The 15923-nt window shown below is 48.7% G+C and overlaps 1 protein-coding gene and 1 long non-coding RNA gene across 5 annotated transcripts in view; one reads left to right on the forward strand and one right to left on the reverse strand.

Moving 5' to 3' along the window:
• Positions 1-1941, reverse strand: part of LOC137474817 (uncharacterized) — a 55471-nt gene extending 53530 nt beyond the window's left edge. The window contains exon 1 of the long non-coding RNA XR_010999510.1: positions 1235-1941. This is a non-coding gene — a long non-coding RNA (uncharacterized lncRNA). The remainder of the gene's footprint in view (positions 1-1234) is intronic.
• IQSEC3 (IQ motif and Sec7 domain ArfGEF 3) overlaps positions 1-12416 on the forward strand; it is a 97588-nt gene extending 85172 nt beyond the window's left edge. Inside the window, exons 10-15 of one of the 4 annotated variants that reach the window (XM_068191723.1) lie at positions 229-328; positions 2425-2586; positions 3321-3413; positions 3855-3898; positions 3982-4061; positions 6130-6270. In XM_068191723.1, the coding sequence (XP_068047824.1) occupies positions 229-328; positions 2425-2586; positions 3321-3413; positions 3855-3898; positions 3982-4056 (474 nt within the window). In that variant the 3' untranslated portion in view covers positions 4057-4061; positions 6130-6270. Of the gene's footprint in view, positions 1-228; positions 329-2424; positions 2587-3320; positions 3414-3854; positions 3899-3981; positions 4062-6112 lie in introns of all 4 variants that reach the window. The other 3 variants (XM_068191722.1, XM_068191721.1, XM_068191725.1) reach the window with 3 other exon arrangements.
• The last annotated feature ends 3507 nt before the right edge of the window (positions 12417-15923 follow it).

Genomic DNA, 15923 nt, shown 5'->3' on the forward strand with positions numbered 1-15923 from the left:
TAATCAAGCACCTTGGGGAGAGAGCTGAGTGAGCCCAGGGAGATGCCTACAGGATTCCAGAAGTGTTGTTACAAATGCAGCATTCCAGGCAGCTCTCCAGCAAAGAGCCAGTCATTCAGCAAACATTGCTCCCATGTACACTTAGCAGAGATTTTTTGCTTTGAGCAGTTTGTATTGTTCTTGCCTCACTGTTCCCCAGCACCAGTGATGCTTCTCTCCCTCCAACAGATCCTCAAGCTTTGCCCGAAGAAGAAAAGCTCCTCAACATACACATTTTGCAAGTCAGTCGGCCTGCTAGGGATGCAGTTCCATCTCTTTGAGAACGAGTGTAAGTCCACTGCTCCTGGGTTTCCTGGAGGGGTTTGGCAGGGAAAAGGAGAAGGAGGGAGGGGCATGTGTGAGTTTGCATTAGGAGAGAGATTCTGTCAGAGTTAAAAGTGGAGGAGAGAAAACTGAGACTTGTGCCAAGGAGATGACTCTTTAGGTACACTGCGATGAGAAGAAGCTCCTGGTACCCCTCCTAGGTTTGAGCATCTGCAGAAGGGCTTCATTGAAGGATCTGGCTTGTTATGGTGGCAGGGACAACACCAGTGGTGAAGACTGGGGGAAACAATCCCCATATACATCTTACTGAGCTCCCAGAAGCCAACTGTTGGTGCAGAATCTTGTTGACGGAACTGCTGCTGCCAGCTTCAGCCCCTCTCCCCTCATGCCCAAAGTCACAACCCCCACTGCTGCCTTTGATGCTGACAGAGTGCTGCTGCCACCTCCCTGCACAGTGCCATGCTGTGCAGAGAGCTTCCCAAGGCAGAGGCAGAGCCCTTGGAACAGTACCCACCAAAGCATGGCGGGAGGCCAGCCCTAGTCAGCCTGACCTTGATGGTCTGGGAATAGAGCCATGATGTGTCAAGACTAGAGCTGGTTGTGCCGTGCAGGGGTTCCAGAAACAGGCAGGCTTCCTGCTGGCACGGGCAGAGGAGCAGCACAGCAGTCCCAGGCAAGCATGTCTGATGCCCCTGGGACCAGAGGCACAATCCCCTGCGATCACAATGCTCTCCAGTGTGAGCAAATGGAGAATATGCTGCAAGAAAGGCAAAATGTAGCAGCACTGTGGCTATACTAAGTTTTTCTATCCCTCCTCTACTCTACTGCCAGCATGAGTCACTCTCCCAGCACCCTACTCTGCAGCATGCAGAGGCTCCCTCGTCCCTGTGAACTAAAGGGCCATTCATACCTGAGCATCCCCAGGAGGCACCATCAGAGCTGGAATCAGCTTTCAGGGGTAGCATGACTATCCTGGGAGTGCCCAAATCTTCTGGCAAAGGGGCCCTATTGTGTATCCCCTGCAGAGACAGTAAAACAAATGGCACCAAGGTCTTGTGATCTGCACAGATGAGAGAGACACAGGGTGGGAAAAGAGCTTGGCACACAAAGAGGGGGAGCAGAGGCCTGGCTGAAAATAACAGGTTAGGCCTTGGCTTGTTTGGGAAAGACTGATAAAGGAAGGCTAATAAAGGAAGGCTGCCCATGGAAGGCAGGCAGATGTAGGAGCACTGGAGGAGAAGGGAAAGCAGGACAGGGGAAGACAGAAATTAAATTTAGAGGAATGTGAAAGAAAAGGAGGAAAGGGATTGAAACCACCAGCCATTGAGCAAATGATAGAGGAAGTCTAGTCAAAAGTGTGGCAAGTTCTCTGCATTCTCGTGTTCTCCTGATTCTGTTGGCTGAATCTCCAGTCATCACCTCCCTGCACACAAACGTGATCTTCAAAACATAAGGCCTTTTGCTGTTTATTTTCACTCTCTGGGCATGGCCTTTCATTTACATTCCCGTGTGTTTTGCCTGTGAGGAGTACTAAGCAGAGACCTACAAATACACATCTTTCCCTTTACCAATCTCTCTGCAGAGTGCAATGAGCTCCCCACCCGCACTGTGCCAACACCCCTGCTTGTGTTCTCTGCAGGTGAAAGGAGAGACTGGGGACAAGTCCTGCCCCTGTGAATGCAATGGCTCTGATCCCAGGAGACAACCTCTCCTGCTGCACCTCCCACAGGAGAAGTGTCATTGGCCTCATAAACACTGTTTACTCTTCCACAGATTGAGAAAGGCTTTACAGTCTTGCCTCTGTGCTCAGGTTCCTAGGCCCAGTGCTGCACTAGAAATAACTAAGAGCTAGAGTTCTCTGGTTTTGGCAGCACTGTGGTGCTGGTGACACTTGTCTTGCTGCTGCAGCTTGGTCCTTCTGTTCTCTTGGAGGGCTGCCGTGCTGCAGGTTCCCACAGTTGGCAGTGTGACAAACTCTGGGTGTGCAATTCCATTGGACTCATGCTGAAAACTCTCTGTCCTTCAGATGTACCAAAACAACCAACTATTCCATCAAGAATGCCTAACACCTCTTTATTTTGTTGGCACATCTTTTTTCAGATTACCCCCATGGCATTACACTGGTGACTCCAGTTTCAGGCTCAGAGAAAAAACAGGTACTACACTTCTGTGCTCTGGGTGCTGAGGAAATGCAGAAGTTTGTGGAAGACCTGAAAGAGTCAATAGCAGAAGTGACAGAACTGGAACAGATACGAATTGAATGTAAGGGTCTCTCATACAATTCACACTCCAATGCCATCACACTGCATGTGGCTACAAGGCAAAAAGGATAAAGGAAGTCTTCAGGAACAGGAGCAAAGAGGATGAGCAGCACAAGTCTGCACAGGATGTTCCTTCCTAGGTTCACTGATAGGATGGAAAAACACTCTGTGACCACTGGCCAGCAGGAAAAATGGAAGGACTTAACTACTTAGGATGCTTATGAAACAGGGAGTGAGATACTGCAGCCTGGAACAGAGAAGCTTAAACTGTCACACCCAGAAGATTCTCTTCTGTCCCATACTCCTTTGACTATGCAAATATGACCTGTAAATATCTGAGATAGATCTCGTACCTTTAACAGAGCTGTCCTGAGGGCAAGCAATCTGTCACTCCATGGCCTTATACAGACAAGATGTCCATGTAGCCTTTCCATGTACAGACTGATGAGCCAAAGTAGCTCAGCTGCAGTGGTCCCCATCTGTGCAGCACTAGCCAATCCTGCATAAATGTAGGTCATATGTAGAAGGTCCTATAGAGATACCTAAGTTTCTTCACATATCAAATCCTCTCCAGTTTCTGGGTTTTTTTTGGCTTTTCCTCTCTCCCTTCTTGACACTCACTTGTGATGTCCTTGCATTAATTCTCCTTGCTGACTTCCCATTTTGTTCCTTCAATATGCTGGCAACCTTCCCTCCATCCCTCCCCTCATTTATTTCCATATGTCTGTTTTGCAGGGGAACTGGAGAAACAGCAAGGAACAAAGAATCTCTCCTTAAGGACCAATGGAGCCCAGATGGAACTGCAGTCTAAACAAGGCTCTCCAACAGGTAAGAGGGCATCCAGCACCCACCTTTTTTTCTCTAGAAGTGCTGCCTTTGCAAACGTGTTCTCACTGGTTTCTGTGAGAATAACTGCAAAAAGAAGTGTTCCGTTTTGTATCCTTTAGCCTTGGCCTAATAGTGGAAATATGAGAGCATATACATTCTGCAAATACCCTAGGAAAACCCTTGAAGTCTCATTACCCAGTCTGTAGCTGTAATACCTGGTAAAGAGCTGCTACTGATAGAGCATGGGTAACTTCTGAAGAACCTGGCCCAATTTTCCTCCCTGAACTGATAAAACTTACCCCACTAAGCAGCTAACAGGTTGCAAGAGGGTCTGGATTGGCCTTGCACCTCTCCCTTTAACTCTCCAGTCCACAGTATGAGGGCCAGCTCTTGACTAGAGGGGCAGATCTCATGAGTGAGATATTTTGTTTTATTTCAAAGGCAAGAAGGATTTGGGGGAGAAGGTCTCGGACAGCACAGTGGAGGTAAGTAGAGTGCAGAGCAGCTGAGGTAAGTAATTCTCTCTCACTTCAGCACTTCTCACATTCTCTGTTGTTTCTTTTCTCAGGTTTTAATCAATGCCTCCCCAGCCAGACTGACAATTTTACCAATTTCCAGAGATACAATTAAAAGTTACTGCTAGGACGGGTAATACAACTTTCAAATCCAAACTAAACTTCAAAGCATTTTCAATCCGTTTCTATAACTGTAACATCCTTCATGGACCAAGCTCCCAAACGCTGTAGACTAACCCACCCCACTGCTTCTGGGGACACTGAAAACCCCACTAAGGACTTCCCTGACATGCTAACTCCATGCAGCATCACATGCAAATTCCCCACAGCCCAGCTTTCCTGCACTATCTCTGCAGCTCTGTCTCTCCATCCCCCGAAGGGGATTAAGCATGGCCTTTGTACACCAGACTTTCCTTAGAGCTTCACCTTCCTAGGCAGGGAGCTTGGCTGTCCTGTGTACATCTATCTTTGCAGGAATGTCCAGTGGCTTGCCTGTTTCTTCACATATACCTATACTCTCACTGCCTGTGAGGAAACGGGAAAATGAAATCTTCACACTGAAAATCTTATCAACTACTTCCTACTCTCTCTCATCTGAAAGATCTCCATTGTCCTGAACCTTCCCTTTTCCAGGGTAGTTCTTTCCCCTCTTGTCAACATATATTTACTTAAATAATTCAGCTTCTCTGTGGGGAGTAGGTGCTACTTCTTTTCCCTGGAGAGCACCCTATTTCGCTGCAGATACCCCTTCCTGGGAAATAGGGTGCCTCTGCCAGGCAGTTTCCTATTCCTGTTGGGAGAAGTGTCTCCCTGTGTAAAATGGCTTCCATGTATCCTAATGTCATTGACACTTCGTGGCCCAGCAACCAGTTTTTCCTGTGGGATGTTCCATCACCGGAATAAATATTGACATGATATTATGTCCTGCTGTGCGGTGAGTCTGAGCAACCTCCATGTCTGGATATGGACAGACAGCTCATCCTCGTTGCAGCATGGTGGGGAGCTTGGTCACTTCACAGCTTCTCCTTCCCAGTTGCTGGTGCAGCTGCTGACTCTGCCAGACCCTCAAGGCAGCCCCACTGTCCCACCCTCACCCCTGCCTGGCTGGAAGTGCCACGCCAACCTGCAAGCACTTGTTTCCTACCCAGGGCTTGTCACTTGACTGACATTTTGTTTTAAGCCAGCAATTTAGCTCTGGTTTGGGGTCTCTGTCAGCCCATGTCCTTGCCAGGAGGAACTATAACCTTATCCATCATTTGAGAAGCATCATTTCCCTGCTGCACATCTCCTGCCAGGGACCTCCTGTCCAGGCCAGCTCGTCCTTTTCAGACTGGTCTCAGTGAGCTCCCTTATTTGATTCCATTATAAACATCTCGATGTGGAAAGCCTGATGACCTCCTGCTTCCCTACCTGCTTTCAGCTGACCAAGTATTATTCTGCCAGTAGAGGAGCATTTCCATTTCTCTGAGATTATCTAATCTGCTGCCATTTCATCATGAATTTCTTTTATCATTGTATGAGCTAGATGGGCATTTTTTGTTTCTTTTTTTTTTTTTTTTAATCATTTCCTTTCACTGACAAACCATCAAATGGATCAGAGGGAGCTGCCTTATGCTAGACCGTGCTAGGTTTCTGCTTTTTCCTTTGTAAACAGATTAGCCAGTCATGTGGTGTACCTTCCTACTTAGAAAGGCAGGGAACTGGGAAAGGCTTGAGTTTCTCTGTCACTCTCTATCTCAGATTCAGCTGCTGTCATTTTGCTGAAACGTACAGCCTCGATTATCTGAAACCTTGTGGTCTGGTCCCCCTCTCCTTTTTGCTGGTGGGGACAAAGTCATGACCTCGAGGTCTGTTCATTTCCATGAGAACTCACGGACACTTCCACTCTTAGAATTTATTTGTGTTCCCTGTGCTGTTTGGATAATCAAAGTTGCACTGTATTTGGGAACGCCGGCTCTGCCACCTTTGACGTGATGTAAAGAGCAGGAACACTGAGGCTGGATGTGGCCAATGGGGCTGTTGAGGGGGCCTGTGCAGCCAGGGTCGTACCTATTCTGGTTTTTTGAGGGAGGGAGGGTTGAATGCATGTGAGGTCGTCTGGTGGTGGGGGTTCAGGGCAGCCAGCAGCAGCGGATGGGAAAAGTCTTGTAACATTTAATGCTTCTTTGGCTGTTTCTAAACTAGGTGTCAATTCACAACAGGCTTCAAACGTACCAGCACAACTCCGCCCTGGGGCCCGGGAGTGGAATGCAGCCCAGCATGCGTCTTAACATGCCACGGGAGCAGCTGGAGACAGCACTGGCGCCCTCACACCCTGCCTCGGCGGGGACACTTGTACAGTGCCAGCAGATTGTCAAAGTCATTGTCTTGGACAAGCCGTGCCTCGCTCGGATGGAGCCGGCCCTCAACCAGACTCTGACACGCTATGTCACCTCCGACGCCTGCACCTCCACCCCCTGGCGCGGTGTGGGCAGTGGGCTCCCTGGGACCCCCATGAAGCTGGTCCATCAGCCTCCCCTGCCACCTCCACCCCCTCCCTACAACCACCCCCACCAGTATTGTCCCCCCAGCTCGCTGCTTCAGAGGCGCAGGTATTCCAGTGGCTCACGCAGCCTCGTGTAGCCATACCACCAGCACCAAACAGCACAGACTTCCTCGCTTCCCTTCCCCACCACCTCCCAGGGACCCTTTCTGCCTATAGAGATCTAGTTTGTGATTTATTTTTTAGTAAAACAAGAACAAAAGGAAAAAAAAAAAAGCCAACAGACCTAACTCTTACCCTTGTCTCCCCTCAAGATGATGCTATTTGTGAGGAGCCATCTCTAGAAACTGCCAACCTACATGCTCACACATCCTCACACCCTGCCAGCCCAGCTGGCTTCTGTGCTCGTGTTGTCCCCATGTAGCACTTTGCTGCCCTGTTCCTCAGAGGCTTGATGACCTGCTGCTTTCTAGGCACCGTGTCTTCCATTTCCTACTCCTCAGCTTCCTTTCCTGCCTTGCATTTATCTGGCCATAGGTTTGTACCCACCCTGAAATTTCGCCAGCCTCAGAGAGAAATGGACTCACCTGTGCCATACCTTGGGACATTCCTGGGGGTGGAGTTCTCCCTGCCACTATCACTGCCACCTGCTAAGCTGGAGTGAGAACTTGCACCACTTGCCACGCTTCCTCCTCATCGCTCTCCAAGTATTATCTCCTTGCAGCAGCCGGCTCCAAATGAAGGAGTGCACGAGTGGAAGAGAGCTTGAGAGGAGGAGAGACTGTCCTGAGCTGCAGTACAAGTACACAAAGATGGCCTCACTGAACACCCAAACCTTTTCTGTTGTTATGTTGGAGCATTGTACCAGAGACCTCTGATGAGACCTAGCAGACCTCACCACATGTAAATACACCTATATGGTAGCATATGTATGCGCATGCTTACTAAGGAAACACCAAGCAGTTCTGAGGGAGCAGAAGGGAGGGGTTCAGTCCAGGGATCTTCCTGGAATGGATGTGTACTTTTCCAAAGAGACAGCACCAAGAGGTGCCCTCTCACCTCAACACACACACACACACACACACACACACACACACACAGGAGATTGTCTTCTCTAAAACAGACTCACCTCTGCTTTCCTTCTTCTGGCTGGTTTTGTGTTTCCTGCCCACCTGCATTTTTGTATTCTGAAAGCAAAGCTGAGTGTTATGTTCACCTTTTAGGGTGGGTATGCCATTCACTTAGGCTCTTCCACCTGTGCTAGAGGGAAGGGACTTTTTGGAGACCACTCATGTGAGGTCCCATCTGTATTTCTTGCCTGTATCTCTTACCCCTATATTCTTACTTCCATCAGCCCTTCCTATAGGAAAGCTACCCAGATACCAGACTCCAAGGCCTCTTCTCTCTCCCTCTCTATCCCAGCTTCAAAGTGAGAGGAGGGGCAGATCCTGAGATAGAGATGACAGCTCAGCTCCTCTGCTTTATTTGGGACATTGATGTGAAGGAAGACAGCATTAAAAATGGGCTGTGGATGTATTTTTAGAAAAAAAAATCTCTTTGTGCAGTAGGGAGGGGAAGGTATTAATTAGCTTAAAGGCTTTGGTCTCACTCACTCATTCTAGCTCCCTTCGAGGTTTAAGATTGACTTTAGGATTCTAAAATAGGACAGAATGCCTTTTTGGGCCTTTATTTTTTATTTTATTTTATGAGGGAAAGAAATGCTCTTTCTTCCCATGCAAGGCTGAGACATGAGTACTGGGTGCTGATGATGCAATGGTAGGGTAAGGAATGGCAGGAGTTGTTGCCGGTGGTGGGGATGTGCAAAATGTCAGGAAAAGGGGGACAGCAAAGACAGATGCAGAAAACTTTTTTTAACCTTGTGGGGTAAAAGCCACACAACAATTTCCTTAGGGATTGTGTCAGTGTGCTGATCTCTGGGACCATTGCCAGTGACAAAAGCCACTGTGCCTCAGGGATGGGCTTGGCTCCCCTCAGTGCTCCCTGGGTGCTTGATGGCTGTGCTGGAATGTTCAGGGAGAGAGTTCATACATGTGACCTGGGCAGAAGCCCAGCTGGAGTTAGGGAAACAGACGGGGGCTGGAGTGACAGGTCTCCTGCATTTATCCAGCCCTCCAGGGCAGGAGCCTGCTCACTTCCAGGTCCCCCTCTGTCTGAGCATGACCCATGGACTCAGCTGTGCCAAGAGGTCTGACTTGTTTGCTTTGCTGGGCACCAGGCTGACACTTCTATCTGCAATAGCAAATGTACTGACTGGGAGCCCACAAGCAGAGCCTCAGGGAAGACTGCAGAAGCAGATGACAGAAAAGATTGTAAGAAAACCCTGAATAGAAGCCCAGTCTCCCTCCGGACCAGAGAAGCTTACTCCTAGCCAGCCCCCCAGGGCAGTTTGGATGCTCTGCATCCTGAACTGGGTTCTGGAAGAGGTCCTCACCCCTGTGCAGAGCTCAGACCCTCACCCCCCAGCCAGCTGTGAGGCACAGCTGGCCTGGTCTCCTGCTGACTCCCTTCAGGGTGACACCCTGCTGCCTCACAGCAGCCAGAACCTCATCTGAGCTGCCCATAACTTCCCAAGGAGCATGTGTGGCGTCTGCCATTTTCGGTCATGCAGTGTGTAGCTGCTGTTGTTTTTGCTCACTGCTGCAGTGGAATGGGTGTCCAGGAGGCACTGGCACTGTCCTCCCTTCCCAGTAGTTATTTCACTGTCTGAGAGGAACAGCAGTACTAGTTTGGGTTTTTTTTCCAGAGTACAGTGAGCCAACGAAGCTCTGTGTGTGTGTTAAAATAAATAAATTAGATTTTACCTGACATTTAACACAAAGTGACAACAGCAAAAATTCTTAAGATACTTGAGGAAATCATTTTTTTAGATAAAATATTTATAACAATGCCTATGAAGTTCCTACACAAGATGTTTGCTGCTTTAATAATTGATTGGGAGAGCTACAAGGATCTAAAGAGGAAATAAGGAAACTGCTTGAGACTCCTTTCTCCATGTTGGATGAAGGGTAGAAGTGACTAAACTGAAGTGCTGAGGTACCCGAGGCAAAGAATTCTCTCAGGGCGAGCTGGTTCTGTCTCCCTGACCTTGCAAAGGCTACTGCTGGCCTTGAGCTTTGGGCAGAGAAGCAAATGTAGATAACTCTTGCTGTCTTCTAGCCTGCTGGCTACCACATCTTCTGTTTGGTTTAGCTGGAGAGGCACATAACTACTCTGTTCCAGGTTGTCATGGAACAGGTTGGTCAAAATTCCACTGTGGAGCCAAGCCCTTCAGACTTCACTTCAAAATACTGATTTTATTTATTTTTCCCTTTGAAGGTTGGTCTGGAAGGATGACAAGCACTTTAAAACATATCTGCACCTCATCTGATCTATTGTAGTGTCTGCTCCTGCAGTCCTCCCACGTGCCAGCGAGACACACAGGCTCAGTGTAGCTGTACAGCTGTGAGCAGATACCCTTGCACACAGACTGACAGGGTGCAGGCTAGGAGGGGCATCTCAGCAACAACCTCATGAAGGACAAAATGTGTACCACAGCCCACCTGGAGGGACCAGCCCAAAGAAAAATCACCAGCTCTTGACAGCAGGGATTCTGATCATGAACCTAGCACAATCTTTCAGGTGGAGGAGCCAGACAGGGAGCTGCTGCAGAGATTAGCTCAACCCAAATGAACCAGTGTCTTTTTGCTGCCAAATTCATGACCTTCTATATTAAAAAGGAGCAAGGGGGAGAGAGAAAACAGAATCCTAGTGTTCTGTAGTGAGTGTTGGGTAGTCAGTGGCCAAATGAGAAGGTGGCTTTGCTGAACAGTAGGAGAGACTGAGCTGTGTTACATCAGGCTCTATACTGATGCTTGCTCATGCTGGTGCAGGCCCAGTGAAATGAATCTGTTTGCACTAGTAGCAAAGGGATGGGAAAATGTGACAGGAGAATTGAGCCTTGCAAACAATTTGGGTTTAATGCAGTGCTTTTCTGCTGCCATAGTAATTTTTAATGCCATAGTCTTGGCTGCTGGGTTAGCAACACTTAGTGCTTTCACAAGGCTTTCAAAGCATCCCACTGTTCACATTTTCTCTCCTTCCTGTAGATGAAAGGTGAGGGTATGGTCCACATCTCTAATTTCATCAATACTCATACTGAAAGGTACCACCAGATTTGGATGCATTTGAAGGCCTCCAAGCCAAAAGGGTTTGAGTTTTGTTACCTGTTTCTCAGAAGGCTCAACTTGCAACTATGTGCACATGTTTCTGAGGTTTCCAAAACCAATCTGAGCCCTAAACCAAGGATGCTGCTGCTTGGCAGAGTCTCTGCTTTGAAATGCAAGTTGCTGAGCAAACTCCCCCCATGTCCCACTCCACCAGCTGCCTCACTGTGCTAGTGTAGGCTCCAGGGACTGCTGGCAGTGTTTCGTGAGCTAGAGCCGTCCTTGTCCTGCCCTCTCCTTCGCAGCCATGCCTGGGACAGCAGCTTTGAAGTCACCCAGCTCTTCAACACTAGTCACAACCCCATCTGAATGTGTCTTTTTAAAAATCTAACAACAGAAATGTTACCTATGCGTAGGCTTTTGAAAGCACCTGTCTGTCTGTACCTGTCTCCTGCTGTAAATATCACCAACAAAAGCTTCCTTTGGGAAAAGTGGTGTGGTCACACCTAGCAAAGAGTCCAAATGGCTAATATTTTGTAACAAAAATAACAAAAATAGATCAGAGGTATTTTATCTGTTCAATCAATAGAGTTTTAGAAATTATATTGAGATAATGTCACTTGTGCTCCAATGTCTTCTTTGCCTCAGCCCCCACCCTGGGCGTCCCTGGGCTCCAGCGGCGTGCGCAAGCGCACAACCACGTGCCAAGGGGTGCTCCCTGGAGTGCTGAGCATCCTGGACTCCTGCTGGCCCCAGGGGCAGCCCACTCTGGCTACTGCTGTTTTCTTGTCGAAAGCAGCAGGAGCTAGCTCAGTGCTCAGGCTCTCTGAGGATCAGATCCAGAGGAAAACAAGAAGCAATAAACTTGTTCAGGAGGTGGCAACTTAACTGTGAAATTCACCCCTGCAAGGAGGTGGAGAGGAAAACAGTGAGGGGAAAGGCAGAGCCCTTCTGTGCCACAGCTCATTGCTGTCCATCTCGTTGGATGCTCTCAGCTGTGCAGGCTGCACCTCTGGGGAGCGAGGCCCGCACAGCCTTGCAGAGCACTCGCTGCTGCCTGTGCACTGCGGGATGTGCGGCCACACAGGAACCTGTGCACCAGAGAGCAGCACACACCGAGGGGCAGTGCTCACACCACCTGCCAACACACAGGACTACACCTCAGAGAGCATGTAGGTACCTCTACAGAACGTGCTGGACAAAACTATGGGGCACAGGCACCATGTACTGCCTGAGCAAGACAGCTTTGCTGGCCGCAGCATCACCATCGCAGCACATCTCACCAGCTACGCAGGCTCAGGCTTGGTGAACATTTGGATGGGAGACACGTAAGGAAAATTACATTTCCTGTGCAGATCAGATATAAGTGCATATTTACACAAAGCATAACCCCAAGGTTGATGAACTGACCTTTGAGAGAGAATCAAGCATGTGCACACAAAGCGAGCTCTCCTCTGCAATGAGTGGGGGAAGGCAAGCTACATCTCTGCAGCTGGATCCAATAGATGCTGGATTCAGATTGCACCTGCTAAAAAAAATCCTGTCTATAGGTTGCAAATTCTTTGCTGGCTTCAAAGAATCCCTTGGATCCCCAGGCCCACCATGAAATACTTGGGAGTATAATCCCTCCCAGAAACAGACAGGATATATCCCAGGGATTCAGAGGCTTCCATTTATGTTTTTGTGTGCCATGGATATATTATAAATCAGCCCTTCCCAAACAGGCATTTTCTAAGATGTTTTGAAACAGAAGATTATTAAAGTTCCTGCCTGATGTTCAGATCACACACCTGGCTGTAAAGTAAAGATGAAAGCAATAAAACCAGATTGTCTATATGTGAAACACTCCTCACTTGCTCCAATGTACAGATACTGTTATTAATTGGAAGATGGCAAGTGTCTCTGGGAAGGATACTATGTAGACATGTATAGGTAGTGCTGGTATAAAGGATTACAACCCAAAAAGCAAATACCACAATTGTCACAGTGCATCCGTACCCTGTTATAGCTATACAGCATCCATTATGTGCAATAACTGATACACAGTGTGGTTGGAATTGATCAAAATACACCATTCTTTTCCACAGAGAATCTTGAGATTAAATTTTTCTCTGAAACTTTTCAGATGGACTTTTAATTAAGCACATTCCTCAAATGCTTTCCTTTAAGTGGGCTCCATCCACGCCTGTCAAGCAAAACGTGGACTCACCACTGAACTCAGCACTTCACAGCCTGCTGCCTCCTGCTTTGAAGGTGCTGCTTCGGGCGTCAGAGACCCATCCCAATACCTACACAGAGAGGAGAGTCCTCCAGGAGCAGTGTGGTGGCAGGAAGGTCACCACAGCCCCAGAGCTGCCGTGTGCCTGCAGTGTCACTGTTGTGTGAAGGTCATTATGGGTCCCTTTATACCTCATCTGGGGTACTCTGGGGAGATTGTGCTGAAAAGGGGTGCCTGGGGCACAGCTGATCAGTCTCAGGCTCCACCGTTCCCCACAGACTGAGGTTTCTTGTCATCACCAGCTGCTGGGGAAGAGGTGCACCTCTGTAAAGTGACTGCCCAGATCCTTAATTCAGCAACCTGGAGTCATGCACATATACCTGCCTGACCTGGGAAAGGTGGCTGCAAATAAGCAGGTGCCTCAAGGATGATGATGCATGGTTAACAGGGCTGTGGGATTTAACCAGTTTAGGAGCTCTGTCACACTTGGTGGGTCTTGAAGCAACTTTTCTGCACCTAATGAGTGCAAATGAGGTTAAAAACTGGCTAAGGAGCTGTTTTATATCTTAAACCATACAATCCATGAGCTGGGAATGTTCTTAGGTATGTAGGGCTGGATCATATTTCATACAGCACCCATACTCCAGCCTAGGGATCTTACAGTGTGGCACAGTTATCAATGAATTTTTTGAAAACAAGAATCCTGTCTTCCTAATCTTTCCTCCTCATTAAGGGTAGGGTGTCCCAAACAATATCAAGTTCATTAAAAACAAACAAACAAATAAAAAACAACACAGGGAACAGAAAGATCTTCTTCCACAGGAGTGTAGGACCAAGGCTGTAGCAGTAAAAACACTTAGAGTGATATATACCCATCCTGATATTCTATGTACACCTTTCTATTCCCTCCCATTATGGAAGGCTTGATTTTTCAGTACATTTTCTTTATCTTGTGAATTAATCCCAGCCAGCAACTAAGTACCTTACAGCTGCTTGCTCTCTTCCCCTTCCACCCTTGGTGGAATAGGGATGAGATCAGAAAAAGGTAAAACTTATGGGTTGAGATAAGAATTGTTTAATAACAACAACAATAATAATAATAATAATTATAATGAAAATGAGGGAAAGATGCACAATGCAATTGTTCACCACCTACTGACCAATGCCCAGCCCATCCCCCAGCAACAACCAGCAGCTCCCAGCCAGCTCCCCCCAGTTTATGTATGGGACACGGAATGCTATGGTATGGAATATCTCTTTGGCCCATTCAGGTCAGCTGTCCTGGCCACGCTCCCTCCCAGCTTCTTGTGCCTCTCCTCACTGGCAGAGAATGGGACCCTTAATTTAGGGTAAACACTACTTAGCAATAACTAAAACATCAGGGTGTTATCAACATTATTCTCATGCTAAAGCCAAACGACAGCACTCTATGGGCCACATAAAGTAGGGCAGAATGCTCTTCCCTTTCTAAAAGGAAAGGAAAGAACCCATCTCCTGGGATCTGACGTCAGCCTTCAGTCTCAACTCACAACTTCTGTCATCCCTGGTGAAAAGGACAACCCATCCAGCAGCTCAGGAAAGAAATGTGCAAGGGAAAAGCCAGAGCCCTATTTAAATAGCTTGTTCAAAGATAAAACCCCAGCCATCTGTCAGCTTGCCCTAAAAGAGGCACGGCTATAATAATTAGCAGAGGCAAAGGCTGCAGAGATGCCAGTGAAAAATAAACAGCAGTTTGCTAACATTTTATACAGGTCTGTCATGAATGCAGTAGGAAGAAGGAGAAAGAGTTAACAAATACAAAAGAAGAAAGATCAGTGTATTTCTCCAAAGCAGACACTGCTGGCAGTGGGGGACAGAAGCTTTCCAAGGGCTGCAGGATGCTTTGGGCTGGTGCAATTTGGCACTCAGCATCCCAAGAGCAGATGCTGCCACGGGGGATCAGCAGCAGCTGATCTCACTCAGATCCCAAGCGTCTGCCTGGCAAAGGAGTCCCCACAGCCGGAGGGTCGTCCTGGGGTCTACAGTGCTGCCAGAGATGGGGGCAGTCCCACGGGGCTGGGTGCACGTAATCCCCACGCAATGGCTGGGATGCTGTCAGAGGGGCTGGGCTGCCACATCTCTCACCATGGCTGTGCTGCCCACCCGGATAGCTCCCATTTGAACAGTGCTGGCTAATATAGACCTGCCCTCCATTCCCAAAGGAAGAGTCCTTTCTTTGGGAAAAGCATCTTTTCAGAGCTCAAAACATCTGGAAACCCCTGTAAATCCATCAGTGCAACCTGACGGTGGCATCTAGAGTGCTTGGATGCACTCCCTGGTGCCAAGGCAAGTGCCCGGTGGTGAGATATCCCCTGTACCCTGGGCTTGCAGAGTCCCCTGCACACACACTCCCTCTCCCTGCAGAAGTGCTGCTCCCACAGCCACTTCCACAGCCTGGAGCACCCTAGTGCCACTGAGCCTCGGCTGCCAACGCCCAAGCAGTTGCAGTGACTGGGGCTGTGACAGCTGCTCTGTCACCACCTCCCCCAGGAGCATCACACTGAAGTTCCCCTCACAGAGCTGAAAAGCCGCTTTAAAATAAGAATCTTGGATTATAACTCCTAATCCCTTCATTTGCAGTAAGTGCAGAGAGGGAACAGAGATGTCAGCTCTCTCTCCCCCCTGCAGGACCAAATGCGCTTCAAAAACACAGCAAAGCATTTGTGTCACGGGCTGGGCAGGCAGCGACCCAGAGCGGCTGCGTGGCCAGGACATTGCAGCACCATCAGGAGGGCAGGGACAGGCAAACGGGGATGTTGTCCCTCTCCAACCAGGCGCGGTCATCCCCCTCCATCTCTTGCCCTCCTTCATACCTAGGAGTTATTTTTAAAGGCGTGTCAGTCAGCTCTGGCATGTGCTGGAGGGGGATGCACAGAAAAGAGGGTGGCAGGAGCACTCAGACAGGAGCAAACTGAGTCCAAAAAGCACATGGGCTCCCTGAGGATGGGCAGAGAGCAGGGCAGGGAGCTGGCACCGCCTGTGTGCTGAGGCAGGGGGCACAGGTGCCACCATGTCCTGCCTTTGCCACCCTGGTGCCAGCCCGGGGGCTGATGTACTCCCAGGTCTGTGTAAGCGGCTCTGGAGCCACTAAGC

This window comes from Anomalospiza imberbis, chromosome 5, assembly GCF_031753505.1.
Source record: "Anomalospiza imberbis isolate Cuckoo-Finch-1a 21T00152 chromosome 5, ASM3175350v1, whole genome shotgun sequence".
In the NCBI taxonomy this organism is placed as follows: Eukaryota; Metazoa; Chordata; class Aves; order Passeriformes; family Viduidae; genus Anomalospiza; species Anomalospiza imberbis.